This window comes from Hippoglossus stenolepis, chromosome 6, assembly GCF_022539355.2.
Source record: "Hippoglossus stenolepis isolate QCI-W04-F060 chromosome 6, HSTE1.2, whole genome shotgun sequence".
Lineage (NCBI taxonomy): Eukaryota > Metazoa > Chordata > Actinopteri > Pleuronectiformes > Pleuronectidae > Hippoglossus > Hippoglossus stenolepis.
The window spans coordinates 19,332,568-19,350,659 of NC_061488.1; the positions used below are offsets into that span (position 1 = coordinate 19,332,568).

Sequence of the window (18,092 nt, forward strand, 5' to 3'; positions counted from 1 at the left end):
TGTGTGTACAAGCGACACTGAATATCGTCTAGAAGAGACTGTCTGAAATTGTGTGTTGTTATCCCCTTACTCAAACTATTATGGTGCCTTCCACCACTCTAATAGCGGCGGCTTTGACTGCAGTGACTCTGAACAGCTACTTCATATCACTTCTGTCTTCCCATGTTGTCAGATGACTCATCGGACAAAGTTTTTCTTTGGGAGCAAACCTGCACTTTCTGTCTTTTTGGTGACCAAAGGCTGATAGAGAGGTTTTTCCAACTTTGAACTGAGACAAAAAAGTATTGTGGAGACTTTATGGCATGAGAACGGTCAATGATCAACTTTTGCAATTATTACCTCTGCCAAGGAGGTAATGTTTTTGTCCGTGTTTGTTTGTTTGTTTGTTTGTTTGTTTGTTTGTTTGTTTATCAGGATTATGTGAAATCCTGCCTAATCGACTTTTTGAAAGAAAGACATTTTGTGGAGGGGTGGAGCCTGACCCAAGGACAAATCTATTACACTGTGGTGTGGATCTGGATCAGGGAGTGAATCCAGGATTTTTTTTTTTTACTTTCTTCAAGATATCAAGATTGGGCCTTTTTAAACATTTTCGTTGATTTCTCAAAGAATACTTCATGGATCTTGATGGCAAAAATCCGGCTTGTTTATGGGGACTGATATGTATGAGTGTGTGCAGTTTCCTACGCAGATCCAAACAAAAGTCCAGATCTAGTGAATATAAATGTGGTTTCATGAGGGGACGATTGGGCCTTGGCAGAGGTATGCATTCTCATGAGTTGAGCGGATCTTTGTAATATTGTTTTGATCAATAAATTATAGGTCTAGACATGTTACGTGTAGTATAGAATAAGCTGGAAAATACTAGACAGTTTTAATCTAATTTTCCCCTAGACCAAGGTAACATATTTAAATGGTTTCTAAATCGTTTTGTCCAAAACTTAAAAATATGGTGCCCACTGTTTCTTGTGACATTTAATAAAATATTGGTATTATGTAAGAGTTTTCAGACGTCCATGTTTGAACTTCTAGTCTTTTTGTTCATCATTGCCACTAAACCTTGTCACGACTGTTCCTGTCACGACAGTGATTATAGGGTCAAGACCGATTTGCTGTCTTGAGCTTCATATGAGAGAGTTTGCTGTCATCCTTCCAGCACAAAGAAATAACCATCAGAAACTAATTTATCTTCTAAAAATCTACACTTATTTTTCTCAAACTTCCACAATGAGGCAGCTGCTGCCTGCTTTCCATTTCTCTCCCAACTGCTGTTATTTCTAAACTTGCTCTAAATGACTTTCTTTGTATTTCCAGCAGTTCCATTTGATTCAAATGACAGTTTCCCCAACTAAATCAATGTTGCTTACTAATATTTCATCTTCACGACTCCGTCTCCCACCACCTCCCCCTGTGGTTGAACTGGTAAATTGAATCTAAGAGACTTTTTGTTGTTAATATTTGACAATGTTAATGCCATTTTCAGGTGTGAATACTCAAGTCAGGAAATAATCTCCCACCTCTGTACTTTGTCATTTTGTTTCAGATATTATATTATATTGGATATTTTTGGATTTATTTAAAAAAAAAGGGAAAAAACACCCTCATAAATAAAAAAAGACGTATGTCTGAGTTAATGCCATTCATGTTGAATGGAGTCAAATACAAACTACAACATTTTAAAAAAATATATTCTTTGGCTTGCTCTTCATGCACTAATGCATGCATTAGATCGGTGGTCGCCAACCCGTCGATCGCGATCGACTGGTCAATCTTGACAGTCTTCACTGTCGGTCCCCGTAACTGTCTGGACTCACAGGCTGCGGTTGTTCCGCTGATCAGCTGAGGGTCAGTTGTCTGTTGTTCACACTGGCAATGTGTCCGCTACTAGCGGTGGAGCTGCTGGTATATCTACTGCATTTCCTTCAATACACGTTGGATTATGTACTAAACTAAATGTCAGGACGCTACGGTATGAAGACGTGCATCTTCCAGTCTTGGGATAACAATCAAAGCCCCGTTAGAGCAAATTAATGGATTGAGAAAGTGAAACGCTGGAGTGCTTTGTTAATGTGCTGTTAATGTGTTAGTGACATAGACAGTTAAACATTGTGGTTCACAGCAGAATAAACAGAGAAGATGTTGAATTTATGTCACAAAGATAAATGGTTGCAACACTTTCTGTATGCGTTTCAAAATAAAATCACTCCAGCGTTTCTGTTGACGGAATCCATTCTTTTGTTTAAAAAGTTTTTTTTATTGTGAAATATAAGCAGGAGCGGAAGATGCACGGCTTCATACTGTATAGTACTGGTATTTATTTGAGTACACAGGAATATTTTCATACAAGGAAATAGTCATATTTATGGTGATATTCAAGACAAAGCCTATAAAAACATTGTGCTGCAGTCGTCTGCAAAACATATTGTTGAACTTAAGCTGTAAATATGAATTGATATTAATGTGAATATTGTCCATTAAATAGATAAAGTTGCATATCTGCCTTTCTTTGTGTATATTTATGCTTGTACATTCAGCCTTTAACAGAAATTGCAAAAAAATTGTAAATATGACCCTCCTAAGTGGATTTTTTGAAAGATATCGAAGTGGTAGATCTCAGCTTCAGTTGGAATTAAAAAGTGATATTGGGCTAGAAAAAGGTTGGCGACCACTGCATTAGATGCATAATCATTTATGGATAATGTTGTTGCACTGGCTTTGATACATATATCTCTTTTTTCTATTTTTCCTCCAACAGGAAATGGATGGTTAAGCACAATGTTTTGTTTCCCTTTCAAGACGCCCACACTAGGGTAACTTGTCTAATTGAGAGACAAAAAAAAACCCACCACCAACTCTTCTCCTACAATGTCCTGCTTTTGTTTACTGTGTTAACAAAGCTGTAAAACAAACCGCCTCCAAGAGCATGCAAATTAGTTTCATTCTGCCTCCCTCTTCCTTTTCCTGTAATGATACAAACAACATTTAGGCATATTAGCTTCGAAGAAATCCTGCTTTTTCTAACCTCCGTGTCAAGTGTACAATATGCTTTTGGGGCCATGTTGATTGCTTACACTGCTGATGCCTGGTTTAGTGATTTTAGAAGCAATATCTTGCGAAACATGACAAATGTGACAGAAGAGCAGGAGAAAACAAGCTTATTTGTGTGTGGAAAAAGAGAAAGACACACCCTCGTGTCACCGGTGCGCTCATCACTCCGAGAAGTCCCTCTTCAATGACTCTGGAAATGGAGTATAATTTAACTTGGGGGCCATTTCATTGTTCCCTTTAAGCTTCTTAGCTCTAAAATATTCATATTTCAGGCGAGGGAGGAAGAAATCTGTGACGGCAGCAGACAGAGGCGAGGGGGAGAAGAAAGAGGATAGTGAGCGAGAGAGGTGGAGAGGAAGAGAAACTGACAGAGTGAGAAAAAGGAGCAATAAAATAAATGAAAGGGAAACGCAGAGGACGGGAGTGAGGAGAGGGATGCAGAGAACAGAGAGCAGCACTTTAACTGATGTTCTCCTATAAACAACTTTCTCCCTGTCTTTCTTTTATTTTCCTTCTGAAACACTTCATAGCAGACCTGTCCAACATCAGACAGAGCCACTTCTCTGTCATCTTCCTGCATCGGAACGGGAAAAGGAGAGTAGACAGATTGTGTAGGACACAGTCGTAATTATAATCGAGATGTCGTTGGAAGCAGTTATTTACAGATATCCTGTCGTGCTTGTGCTGCTGCTCTCTGAAAGGGATAACTTTTTTGGATATAGGTCAATTAAAGACAATGTAATGATTTGCTAAGAAAAACTGCACATAGCTCATTTATACCAGTTGTATTAAATATATTTAGCCCTAAAATAATCTTAAGTAAGATTGTCTGTGTCCAAGGCATGGAATCTAAAATAAATGTGTACATACAGGACACTGTGTAAAATATGGAGAAAAAAAGGAAAAAACTAAGTGAAAATGGGAAATGTTTAAGTATCGTACATTATGGCCTTTCCAAGAAAACAACAACGATACATAAACAAAAGTTGAGATGAACAAGTCTTGGCTGGAAAGATGTCTTGTGAGAGGAGGAGACAGATGTTTGATGACCCATATGCATGAGTAATTGTTCAGGTTTCCAGGCTACGTGAGATCAAGATCTCAAGAGAGACCTGTGAGAATTATATATAATGCACACATGATAACAAGAGAACTCAGTCACACAATGTTCTCAGTTAACTGTAATATGTAAATATGAATATGTGAATATGTAAATAAGGAAGAAAAAAACATGTTTGTGTCTATTTTCTAAATAGTCTGTTTTTATATAGGACAGTTTCAGGTTTCTTTTTTCTTTTCTTATTCACAACACCTAATCTCAAGCGTGTGTCACTATAGGGATTCAATGTATGCTGTTTGTTTTTCATCATTTTCTCTGGTGATTACTAATTATGCCACTTGTCACGATGCATGCATTGTGGATGTGGTTGAGTCCCCGCATTTAAACGTTTGATGTGCTCTCCTCTGTGAGGGTCTTAGTCTTAAGACTTTAGTCTTGGCACTCGTTGGGCAAATGTTAATTGAATGGAGCCTCAGCCTACATGTGATCCATCTGGAAGACGGTTACGTAACACTCCCATAGCCAAATGAGAGCTGACGTGATTCAAAACAAACTATACATAGAGCGTTGCATTAGTGAGTCACCGTGTCCTCTTAAAAGGTAAATAAAAAGTAAACTTAAACAAAAGACAGTGTAAACACAAAATACAGCAGGAGATGAAACGAGAGGTTTGACTGGTTTTAGCCTCTGGGGGGAAAGAGGAAGCGTTTGGGGTTATGATGAGATCCCTAATCTTCCATCCACATCACTAAAGATAAATATGATACATTGCTGAGCACATATCTGCCATTGCCTGTAAGTGAGAGGATGAGCAACGATAACAAGAGGAGGATAAACAAGGAGACAGATAGAGGGATGCAGTCAGTCAGTCCAGAGATGTAACATGAGGAGAGCAGCAGTGAGCAGCAGTGTATGTGGGATGCACAGTAACCAGGCAGCCTGGGCTGCTGCTCCTGCTACTGCTGTTTTTAAAAAAGAAAAAAAAAGAGCTGAATTGATATGCTAATATGATTGAGAAGGTGTGGGTGGATATGGAGAAGGTTTTAAGCGGTGAGAGGGAGGGAAAGAGAGGATGACAAGAAAAGAGAGAGGGAAAGAAAGGGAGAGTGGGAGTGAGACATGTGACGGAGAGAGGGAAGTGAGGGAAGTAAAACAAATGGGAAAGAGTGGGACGAGAGGCGAGTTGAGCTCGGCTCTGCACAGGGGGGAAAGAGAGTTTACAGTCAATCACTGAACAGTATTCAGTCAGCTCTGCATTAGCAGCAGCAGCTTTGGTGTGGCAGTCTCTACCAGCCACTGTTGACACATTGATTTGTTTATGAAAACATTAGTGAACTAGCTCATGCAATACATTTTGAAAAATGAATTGTCATATCTTCCATAAATGTCATGAAAGTGTAATTCCATTATAACCTATCTGTGCAGTTATATTTCATTACAACATTGTAGTTGCCATCTGAGATCCAGGAGCATAGACCCCCAACAGGTCACAAACACTAACAGTCAGAGGATTTAAAAGAGGAAAACACTACAGTTAGATTGTCTCAACCTTTTTAATAATAAAGTGAAACCAAATGTGAAACCGAAAATTTGGTAATAATCAAATACCCAATAACAAATGTTACCCACACGTCAATCTCTGAGCCTATTAGCTATATCACCTGACAATGAATTAGCTTCTGGGGGCAAGGGCATCCCTTAATTATAATATTATAATGACCAAGCTAAATTAAATATACATCTTTTATCATCCTCGTCATTTCCTGATCATTTTAAATATGATGCAAGGATTCTCAAAGACATTAGAGAATCTTAAGATGTCTGATTTGCTATATGGCTGCAAGTATCTGCACTAGCAAACAGAGTGTGTGGACACCAGGTTTAAAACCATACAGTGAGAAGGAAAGTAATATTTCCAATGGTGGAAATAGACTTTTGAAATGAATGTGGAATCTGTTGCTGGTACTTTTGTTGCAGCTCATTCCAGATGTATTGGAGTGGTAAAACTAGTATCATATATGTTTGTTAATAACACCTGTCTTCTTCTCAATGATGCTCAGAAACAGCCTGGACCCGAAGGGACACAGAGGGCAGTTGTCATCCAGGAAAGGAGGCTCCATGTCGGTGTCCACAACGGCTGGTGTTTCCTCGACAAGCCCCAAGTGGTGGTGCTGGAGCCCCTGGCCTCAGGAGGCAGAGGGCGAGCAGACAGCACCTCCAAACAAAGCACCCTAGACAGGTGAGCAGAGGAAACACATGCTTATGTCTACAGTGGAGCTGTTACTCTAGGTTACATGAGATTGCGGAGCATAATTCTGTTGTTATACAAAATCCCCAGTTGTGCAAAAATATTTTCAGCAGTGCTTATTTTTAATGATATTTCATCAGCCCCCCAGACGCAGGTACTTCTGAGGATAGACAAGCAGAAGGGCAGAAAAGTTTATGTAATAAAGTCAGCAAAACTGCTCGGTTGCAATGAATATGCTATTCTATATTTCCCGAAAAAGAACACCATTGTATCTTAACTTATTATTACCTGGTGTCCATGTGCTTCATATTTTCCTCCTGCTATATATTTGGTGTCTGTTTCCCTCATCACGTGTAGGCAGTGAAGGGCAGTTATTTTATCATATGGGAGGACAGGAAACATACTGTCCAGGTTTGCTGGATGAGGCAGCGCTCCACGAGGCAGATGTATCAGCTCAACCCCTTTTCCTGCACAGCTGCTTCCGTACAGGACAGTTAAAAGTTTGATAAATATGCAGATGTTGTGGACTCATATGCTCCAGTTTTATCCACGAAAGCCATTCTGATACCTAAACTCAGGGTACTGGTTGATAATGAGTACCACTCTGATATATTTTTAATATTTTTGATATTTAAAACCTGTAACCCTCTATGTGTAGTAGTGGTTAAAACCTTTCTTTTTCTGCGTAAGGTAATGTGAGGCTGTACATACACATACATTCTTAGATGCATTCAAAGATCCAATTTATTGTTCACTTCATAGATCAAACATTATGACTTCATCAAATTCTATCAAGTGTTATCGAAATTTATAAAGCAGACAGCCAAATAGGCTTTGTAAAAATACACAATGTCTTTAACAGGTTAGCTGGTTAACACACAATAATATTTGAAATGCTTTCTTTCAGGAACAAATACATTATGTTCATATTTCGTGTGTGACTTTGTTAGATGTCCACTGACCTTGCTCAAATAATAAAAGCTGTATAGCTGATAAGGCCTCCCATGTCCTAACCCAACCGCCGCCTCATAAATTACATCCTATCCCACAGCATACGCTCTCCCACCCTCATAAAACAGCCTCCCAATACATTCCAGTGCATCTTAGTGCTTCATAACCATTCAAGGAGATATCACTCCACCCCAACTGCTCCATGAGATATTGGGTGAGAATTTCACTCTTGCATTACCATGCATCAGTGATCCTAAATCTAATTTTATTAGACGGATGAGATTCTTTCAGTGAAGTGAATCTACTTTCACTGAATCAGACTGTTTGGTGTCGAATTACATTGTTAAGACATGCCCCTTTATTTAGTTAAATTTGAAGTATCTGCAGGTGGGTCACTGGGGTTTTCCTAATTGTAAAAAAGCCTGATCCCCTCAGGTACTTTATTTTTTGTAATGCATTCTTCTCTTGGAATACCACCTGTCAAAAATACCCCATTGCACCATGTTAACTCACTGTCACAGCAAGACGTTTCCTGGTTAGAAGTCCGGTTCGGCCACGGGTCTTTCTGTGTGGAGTTTGCATGTTCTCCCTGTGTCTGCATAGGTTTTCTCCACCTTCCTCCCACAGTCCAATGACATGCAGACTGGGTTTAGGTTAATTGGAGATGCTGAATTGACCTTAGGTGTGAATGACAGAGTGAATGGTTGTTTGTCTCTGTATGTTGCAACATTCTGATGACCTGTCCAGGGTGTACCACGCCTCGCGCCCAATATCAACTGGGATTGGCTCCAGCATCCCACCACGACCCTCAAAGGATAAGCTGTATAGATACTGGATGGATGTAACTGTAATTTCAATCGATGAGTTGTCAGGGTGCATCAGTGAGCCATTGAGCAGAACAGCTTTGGGTGAAAATAATGTTTAGCGTCTGTTTCAGTGACATGGTGCTGGTGTGTAATGCCTCTAACACAAGCATATTTCTCCCAGTCGCTGATGGGGAGAGTATATCACAAGGAAGCATTCAATTACGCTGTCATGCTGTCGTGTGGATGATATTTACACATTCAGTTGAGCTTCAGAATGATATAGTGGAAGGTTTGAGATTTGGAGGAGCTCATTAGCAGCTGTAACAAAATACAATTAGATGAAGCATTTAAAATGCTGGTCATGTTTTTGATACTTTACTGTGCTTTAAATCCGTCTTGCCTTAGTGATGACCACCATGAGGGGTGTGACAGTAGCATCTGCAAGATACCAAATAGGTTGAAAGCATAATGGTGTGCACGTACACGTTTGTCCGGTGGCCGCGGCTCAGGAGGTAAAGTGGGTCTTCCACTTATCGTAAGGTCGATGATTTGATTCTGGGCTCCTCGAGTTTGCATGTCCAAGTGTCCTTGGGCAAGACACTGAATGCCAAATTGGCCAAATTGTGTGAATGGGATGTGTGGGTGTCAGACAAAGCAAAGACTTTATGAACGTGGGTGAATGTGAATTGCAATGTAAAGTGAGGCCGTTGAGTCTATTTACTCTTTACATGCTGTCAGAAGCCATCGATGGCAGACACGCAGGATGTATTTTATGATACTCCTCCACACTTTCTCCTCAATCTTAAGTAATACCTCTTTTACACCAAAATCAGCAGGTATAAACAGATTGTATTCTACGCTGGTAAAGCCACAAAAGCTTAAAAAGGGCCATTTACTCCTTTCCTATCGCCAATAAAGGACTTCTCCTTCCTGTTTTTTCCCTGGGTCGTCATGAACGACGTCACAGACGCACAGACAACTGAGGTGCTTTCTCACCTTGCTGTCTTGCCAGTAAAATATGCCACATAACGCAACAGATGACTCACAGATCCTCTTCTCAATCAAAAGGTATTGTGTTTGCTGCTTCAAATGAGACACTATCTGATGTGCTAATTATGTGGATGATTAAGTGTTACTTGCATGGGAAAGTGTGCGCAAACATGCAAATGCATATTCAATACAATCACATACAAACCAACAATCAGTGCTCAATTATGGTATTATATGAATAACAATAATTATCACTTTCATCAAGCTCATACTGCCTCACGTCGAACTGTACGTTCTGCGTCTCTGTTTTCTTACCAAAGACAGTGCTTGTCTAGAAGTGGTTGGGTTTATGATAACACCAGTGTAGGAAGTAATGAAGTTGTTTAGTTATTTTTGATGCTACCACAGAGAGTCGACAGTCTGTCCTGCTTGTGTTATGCCTGGTGCTTTCAGACAGCCGAGAGAAAGAGGGAAGAAAAAAGAAAGAATCTGAAGTGCTCGCCTGTTCCACTCCCCAGAGAGTCCATGAAGCGGCAAAAGAAAAAGCGCTCTGCCCTACCTCATGACACGCCAGCGGTCCGCAGTATGCTCCCGCCTATGGTGTATGCAAACTGTGAATGACGAATACCCACAGCGCTGTTCCACGGCTCACACAGGAAGCCGGCGCTTGCCAGGGAACATTTAGCAAACGAGTGTAAATCCTCCAACACATTGATTTTCCTTTTCCTTTTAATAAAAACATAAAAACTGTATGAAAAGACGAAGACCCTTGGCATTTTATTGACAAGTTGTCATTTTTTATTATGAATAACTTTAAAGGAGACACAATATGCTTTTCTCGTTTCTCTTTCCTCTAGTGCGTATGTAGGTTTTTTGTGTATGAAAAAGATCTGTAAATTTCAAAGATCCTGAAACATCTCATCAGTAGTCCAAAATATTTTGCCACATTTTGCTACAGTTTCTGGATCGAACAACATGTTTGCTTGAAACAGTGTGCAACGGGCTTCAAGGTACATTATCTGTCGTTTGGTGGGTGTGTCAGAGGTGTTGCCCAATCAGCATCGAGTGTATATAAACCCATACGTATTAAAAAGACAGTGTACACAATGGATTCTAAAGTTCTCTACAAACGTGGCAGGTGCTGCTTGGTGTTCGCATCATTTCAGGGTGTTAGGAGCAGCTATTTCAGACGGAGAAAGGAGAGACTGTAATATTAGGTGTATTTTGAAGTATTAAACACGTATTTAAACACACACCCATGGCCTCTACCTCTGAGGGTTTTTTTCATGGCCTTCCCAGGTTCCATAGTTGTACCACACAGTTAACATAAGGGAAAGTTGTTGACCAATCACAACATAGTTGGCTAACTAGCCAATGACAGCAGACTGGGCCTTTTTCGGGAGGGGGGGCTTAAAGAGACAGAAGCTAAAAGAGGAGCTGTAGCAAATAAGAATTCGGGATCTGAATGTGAGCATAATATGTCTTCTTTAAGGCGTCCAAGCAATAATATTAGTGTCCGATCATAGCTTCTTTTCTTTGGTCTGTCTTATAACACACCCTTCACTTATTATATGTGTGCGTCTTCACTCTCTCCTCAGCTCTGCACCCTCACCACTCCCTCAGATTCTTGGCCTTCGCAGCAGCCTGGAGCTCAAGATGACCAATCATCAGGCCATGTCAATTGTCTTCCAGCTGGAGCATGTCTTCTCTGCTCCGATTGGGCGCGAGACTATGGTAAGAGGGATGCACAAAAATAAATATTAACCCTCACTCAGGTCCCAGCCTGAAAATCCACCGAGGAGAAAGAAGTCGCACCAACCTGACTGACCTTTTCACTCATTTTAAAGTTTGAAACTCAAACAGATCTTTAAAGGGCTTGATGTAGAAGAACACCCCAGCAAACACACACGTTCACTCGGCTAAATTAAGGAACCAGATGAGAACAAAGCGAATCATGACGATTTAACCCAAACTCATTCTGTCTCTGATCCCACCTGTTCATCCACACATTTGTCATGTGGAGGGTTCTCTACGTCTTATTGTGAGGTCCTTCATTCAAAAAGCTATTTTTATTGAAGCCTGTTGTCTTAACTGACAGCTGTCTCAGCCAATCGCTGTTGCTGTTTGTCTCACACCACCTTTTTGTGCAATTAAGGATTTGCTGGCCCCAGTAAGTAACTAAGTGGCAATGACTAGTAATCTTTAACTCCAGGGTCTAAAGATCTTTACACACTAGGGGCTTTTTTTCCTTGTGTTTAATATTTGACTTATTTTTCTCATCATGACAATTTTTCTGAGCTTTTCGGCTGCAAATAAAGCCGGCACACAATCACTGTACAATACAGTAATTTAAGCCATACGACAACCTGCAGGCAGACTGGCAGACGCTTCTCTGGGTGAATAGGATCCTGGTATGATCCACTGCCTCCTCAGATGCGGCTCTAGAATACGCAGCAGGACCTCAACTGTCCCACAGACATCCTCAACTCTCTGCAGAACTGGACCCGTGGTTGAGCTACCGACCCTGTAACTCTTCTTCTCTTTCTCTAACTTGCATTACCCACAATCCCCCCCTCTCTTTTTTCAAGTGAGGAGAAAAAAGAAAAAGATGAAAAGAAGAAGACAGCTGAAACCCCATTAATTCAAAATGGCCTTTGTCTCACTTTGTGCAATATAGTGTTTGAAAACATACATTTTTATTGTCCTTCTGTTGCCTATATTTATTTTTTATCACAACTTTTATAGCGTTAATATAATGATGTAAAGCATTTTGTGGCTTTGCTCCGGGAAAGGTGCTACACTAAATACAATTTACTGACTTAATTACTTAAGATCATTATCACAGGATAATGTTAAATCCATAATTTCCTCTAAAGAATGAGCTGCTGCAAATAAATTGTAAGGTTTATTGAACAAGTGTTGAAACTCTCACAAATGTGCGTCGCTCTCAGTGTGAATTGTAGTTATGCGAAATATTCACAAGCAGATATTTCAAACTTTTGCTTTGTTTAGTCGTCATGTCCCTGGTGTGCAAAGGCCTCAAGGTTAGAAGATGCCCGACGCTGTACACAAGTCCCCTGAGGCAAATTTGTGATTGTGGAGTATTTAAATAACTCGACCTGACTCTATACAGCCTATGGGCATCACCACTTAATTCCTGTAGGTCGACTGTACAATCATTTCTGTCAGTGCTGGCGCGGCAGCTTTTTCGGGACAAACTCGATTTAAATATGTTGTCTGACATGACTGACAATTGTTCTCAGTGTAAAAGCTTTCTGCTATTGTTTTTCTATTCAGAGTGAGTCAAATATGATTTTCCGTTAGTTTTATAAACTTGTCAGCTTTGATAGTCAGCATGGTACCAATGAACTAACGTAAACTTAATCGCAAGATGAAAAAAAGTCAATAAAAAAAGAGAATATATGTTCAAAATGTAGCATTTTTAAATAAGGCTTTCAAATGTCAATATATGTTTTAAGCCTTTGCATTGGCCTCAAACAATCCAATACATATCAAGTCAGATGTGACTCTGACTTTAATGTCAGAACTGAAAATATATTTATATTAATATCTGACATTGAGGAGAATAATCCACCTCTAACAACACATGTCACGCTTCTCATATGTGTTTACTGTTTAATATTGTGACAACACAAGCAGCTTTACAGCAGCCAGAGCTTTGCTTGAATACTATTTTCCTGTTCTACTAGTTTTTGGTCAGTACTGGTCAAAACACTGAGGTTCAATACCCAGACCTGTGTCTCATATCAACATTCAGTCAGTCCGTGTAATTTCCCCTCACTCTGCAGCAGACTAATAGATGATGGTGAAGAGTTTTTCGGGCCGTCTGTCATTTAAAGTTGACCCACCCTTTGTTCTGATTGGTTGATCCAATATCCTTCAATTAGGTTTAGGCTTGAATCAAACATTTTATAATTATCACTGATTGTTTTTCAGTGCCAATTTTCTAAGAGGAGGATTTAACATAAGTGAGATATTTGTTGTAGAACATATCGATATTATGTGCAGCTCATAGCTCAGAGTTTTGTGTGATGATGACCAGTAAATGGTTTTTCAGAGACGTGTCAGAAGAGTTTAAAATCATGCTAATGTGATAGTTTAATTCCAATTTGTGCTACCCCTGTCTATCTGAATCAAACAGACCAGCAGCGAGCACCTGTTGCACGCTGACACAGTCAACACATCCGCGGGGGGAACAATTTCCACAGAAAGACTGTGGTAATTATGTGCGTGGGCGAGCCTTCAACACTTAATGCTTGCCAGGGCTGGGCTCTCATTGTGTGACTGCATGTTGTCCTTTACACAAGCAGGGGGTCACACGATCACCAATTAAAAGCAGCAGAAAAACAAGCAGCCACTCGGTCATCATAGCGCCGCGGTACATTTGCATTAGTGTATTCATTCGTTCTTTTCTTAGTCTGTTGAAAATGGACAGCCCCCGCTCCCCTTTCCATGGATGAGAGTGTTTACTCCACAGACCTGTTGTCACATAATGGATTGTATATGTGATAAACCACCGTTTTTTTACAAAAAGAGCTTGAAACAAATGAGGATTAGCTCATCTCAGTCTTTTTTGGATGCAGTTTGTCTCTGAAACTCTACTTTACTGTCTTTAATGAAGGGGGAAAAAATCCTGATGTTACCTCTCCTCAAGCTCTCTCCTCAGACACCCAGATCTGAATAATCACCAAAGACTGTTATTTTTCACAACTGAAGAGCAGAGATTTCTCTCATCTGTTGATACCCCTTTTACACCGAAATTAGCAGGTACATGCAGGTTTTTTAAACGCAGCTAATTCTGCTCAAGAATAGGCAATTGACTCCTTTCCCTTTGCCAGTGGAGGAGTTTGCCTAATGGTGTTTTTTCCCCCCCGTTGTGTCATGTGCAACTTAACAAACGTGCCAAAAAACTGAGTCGCGATCACCTTGCTGAATCGTCAAATTAGCTTGTTCTCCTGGGTGTCATGTTTACATCACTGCCGATCGGAGCCGGAGCCGATCGAAACCTTTGTTTACTGCAGAGTCGTTTAACTCTGGAGTGAATGCGAATCGGATCCATTGCCATTGCAGACAAAAGCCAGTTACAATACTGTCATATTGTATACTACATTTCCAATCCAAATGTACATACTCTTTTTAAAGTGGCTTCTTTTGAAGTTGGAAGAAAGCAGCTGGTGGGCTGGTGGGGAAAGAAGTTATAAAGCTGAAGTATTAACTTGCACCAGAGATTAATAAACCTGCTGCATAAAGTTGTTTGCATATTTATTCTCCACAGAGGATGAATGCTTTCCATTTTGGACACTTTATGAGCTTTTCTATTACACCTATGCTACCCCAGTCCAAAATGTTAACCTCGCACACAAGATCTCTCTGAATCTGCTAGACAGACAGATTGCCAGGAGTTTCACTGAGAACATTCTTGCACCTGACGGGATTGTTGCCTTTATTGAAAAAAGTTGATCCAAGTTGAGAAATTCTAATAAACCTGTTGGAGCCATCAAACTGATGTCTGTCATCATCCCAGAATAGCAAAGCGAAAACACTGTTGTGTGGGTGACAAAAAAGATCTGGTACCACACTCGACTTCACCACCTTCTCTGCCATGAATGTTTGATGAGATGACAGATATTTAGCAGGTAGAGGGTAATTTCTGTCTGTGTATGGGAAAGCAGATTGGGTGTTTGTGTGCTGCTGATGTGCGCATATGTTATTTTGTGAGCGTTAACCCAGAGCCCGATCTCTCTTGGGTGTTGACTGATACGGCTTTCATAGACGTAAGAAGACGTATTGAAGACGGCAGCAGCCGTGACACCCTAAATCTCACACAGCCACCCACTGCATCTCGCAGAAGGCTCCTTAATCAGCCGACTGCTACCCTAAGTCTATGCGTCTTTCACCACCAAGATGTACATGTGCACATGTCTGTGTACATGTCTGTGCACGTGTCTGTGCACTATGTCACAGCTTTCAGACATGTCATGCTTCCGAGGTGTTATAGCTGTGTTGAACTAAGATGTGTGGCTTTAGGTCAGGCAGCTGTCAACAGCATTTGACACCACTTGACACCACCTGTGTGAACCATAAACGGTTCATATCTGATCCCTGTAAAACTTTTCGGGCCCTTGTGGAGCTCTGCTGAAACTTAAACCTCCTGAAAAAAACAATCAATGATGTTGTTTATGTATCTTATAACTAAGTTATATTCTTAGAAATGCACCAGAGGCTTTGGCCTAGGACTTTGGTCTATTTCCTAACACCATTTAGTCAAAAAATAACAACACATCAATACTTTAAATATAGCTTTTCATTGCAGTATTACATTTTAATGTAACACGCCATTGACTGCAAGTGGGAAAAACTGTTTAACAGCTGCAAAAGAAATAAAGATACATACGAGTTTACTGCTGAGTCAAGAAAAATAAGTAGAATTACACCATAAATCACAATTACAAAGATATATATATACAGATGAAAGTAGGAGAGGAGAGTAAACAATACACTGAAAAAGCCCCAGTACATTTAAATTAGAGAGCTATATACAGTGCAGTGTCCTGGGCCACTGCACATAAATGTGAATTAATGCAATGTGTCACAGCTCAGGTTTAGAAGGATTCAATAGCGCAACTCGGAGACAATGGTAATAGTTCAAAAATGCTCACCTTTATTTTGGCTCTGCTGGCAGAAGAAGGCAAGGGCAAACAGTAGGTGAAGTCAGGGCACAGGCAGATAAACACGTCAAAAGGAGCAGGCAGACTCAAAAACCCCAAAACAGTCGAGAAGGCTGCAAAGCTGTGAAAAGTAGAATAAATACGTAAAGAACAGGTGAAAGGTCAGGAGGGCGCGGCAGAGTCTGAAAATGACAGGACATTTAGTTATGTAGCAAAGGCTGGCAGAAAGTGAAGGCATGAACAAATGAAATGTGAGGGCGATGTACAATGTGTACAATTTTAATCAGTAATGATGTTTATTTAGCAAAGTGACAGAGTGCAAGAGACATTTGTTTATTTACAGATAAAGACAACAACATTTAGTACATTAAGTTGTACCTGAAAAAATATAAATGTTGGTTAATCACCTAAATGCAATGTGAAAAAAAGAATACATATAATGAAATACATAATATGTTATAGAATCAAAGGTTAATAGCAAGTAAAGAGTTGTATAGGAATGATAAATGGTGATAAAATCAGATAAAAGTACAAAGGATGTATTTAAATAGAATATATTGTGTCTTTCTGCAGAATTGGATTCAATAATAATAATGGTACACGTGTTGCAGAGGAGCAGTGGGCACAAACAAATGCCTTATTGTGTATTCTTATCGTGTGTTTGTGGATTCAACAATGAGTGGGCCATGAGACTGCTGTATAATGGGCTGTACTAAACCTGCTTTCTATCATTTTTCTATCATGTCCCATGTTGCTCTGCCTCTGACTGCGTGCACTGCCACTAGATGGCGCTGTGTAGTGCAACTTGAGGGGAGCGTCTTGTGCTCCACCTCCGCTGTGCTTGGATGGGTTCAGTCTGCCTGTTCTGTTGTTCTTTCCTCTGATTAAATAGAATTATGTCTTTTGATGTATTCTGAGGGGGCTAAGGTGGATGAAAAGAGTAAAAGTATTTTGTCGAGATCTCTGTCAAAACACTCCAGTGCAACACAGAGGCAATCCCTCGACGCTCCGAGGCTGCCCACGTCTCCTCCTCGCCGTGTTCAAAAGCTTGACTGCTCCTCGCCCTCGTCGTAAGACAAAGAACAATGATGGCCTCCTTTTACAAAATTCCATTGCTCTCATTGCCTTCGGTCATTGAGATTGAAAACCTTTGCAGTGTCGTCATTTGTGCTCTTTGGTATTATTTGATTTTAAGTTATGATTGGGTCACTCTCTCGCGCACTGTCCCTCTCAGAGCCTTTGATCGGACTTTATTCATGGTCCTCAGCAGAAGTCAGACAGATGGAGATAACAGTTTAAATGAAGGGGGCTAGGGAGAGGAGAGGAACTGGGGATTTGTCTGATAGGCTGTTCTCAGCTGGGGTCTGGGTTCAACGAACTTCAAATAATCAACTTTTCTTGCAGACAAATGTGCCATGTCCACTTCCTGTCCTTTCCTCTCCTGGCCTATTTTCGCAGTTTCGTTCTCTTTTATCCTCTCGGACTCTTCTCCCTTTCTTATCAAGGGCTCTATTGCATTAGCCAGCATCCCTCTCAGTGCTTATGCCTCGATGGGCTGCACACAGAGGAAGTCTATCCTCCCGTGTTCGCTGCAGCCATGTTTCCACATCACTCTGCTACTGAGGAAGACTTGAAGAATAGAAGGATAATGAAGCTAAAGCAGCTGTGGATGGAAAAGAAAGGCAGGTTGAACGTATGTTCCAGAGCTCCAATTAGTTTGTCAGCTCACTGTTACTCTGGGTAATTATGACGCCACAAAATATTAAAAATAATCTCACTCTATTGTTACTTTACTACTCACTTATGTACTGTATTGATTTGTGGTATAACACACGGTATTATTATTATTATTATTAAAATGTTTACGTTATTTAAAGCGTGCTACCCGTGACACAACTTGGATTTTTCCTCTCTTGTGGCTGTTTCTTTTGCCCAGATTTTAAGACATTGTCTTCTGAGATTTCTGCCTCCTCATCAAAACAATGGAATACAATATTTTTTTATTTTATTCACAGCAAGGATGACATTTAAAAGCTCAACGTCAACATCCCCCTCTAAGAATCACAGTCTGCATTCAGTGGATTTCACACAGAGTGCGTCTTTAGTCGGGAGGAGTTTCATTCATCAGTTAGCTTTTTGTGAAAACACAAGTTACCTTTATGATGATCAATGAAAGCTGCTCATGATGGTTTACATGTGATCACTTCATCAACACTTCTGTCGTGTGCAACATTCATACGTAACAGCAGCCACTGTGGCTTTGTTGGGCCTAGCTGTGTGATATACGACCATTTGCCATG

At 40.3% G+C, this 18,092-nt stretch overlaps 1 protein-coding gene across 3 annotated transcripts in view; it reads left to right on the top strand.

The window, feature by feature from the left end:
* nphp4 (nephronophthisis 4) overlaps positions 1 to 18,092 on the top strand; it is a 156,589-nt gene that overhangs the window by 48,036 nt on the left and 90,461 nt on the right. For all 3 annotated transcript variants that reach the window (XM_035160267.2, XM_035160268.2, XM_035160269.2), the window contains exons 7-8: positions 6,169 to 6,347; positions 10,702 to 10,837. In XM_035160267.2, the coding sequence (XP_035016158.1) occupies positions 6,169 to 6,347; positions 10,702 to 10,837 (315 nt within the window). The remainder of the gene's footprint in view (positions 1 to 6,168; positions 6,348 to 10,701; positions 10,838 to 18,092) is intronic.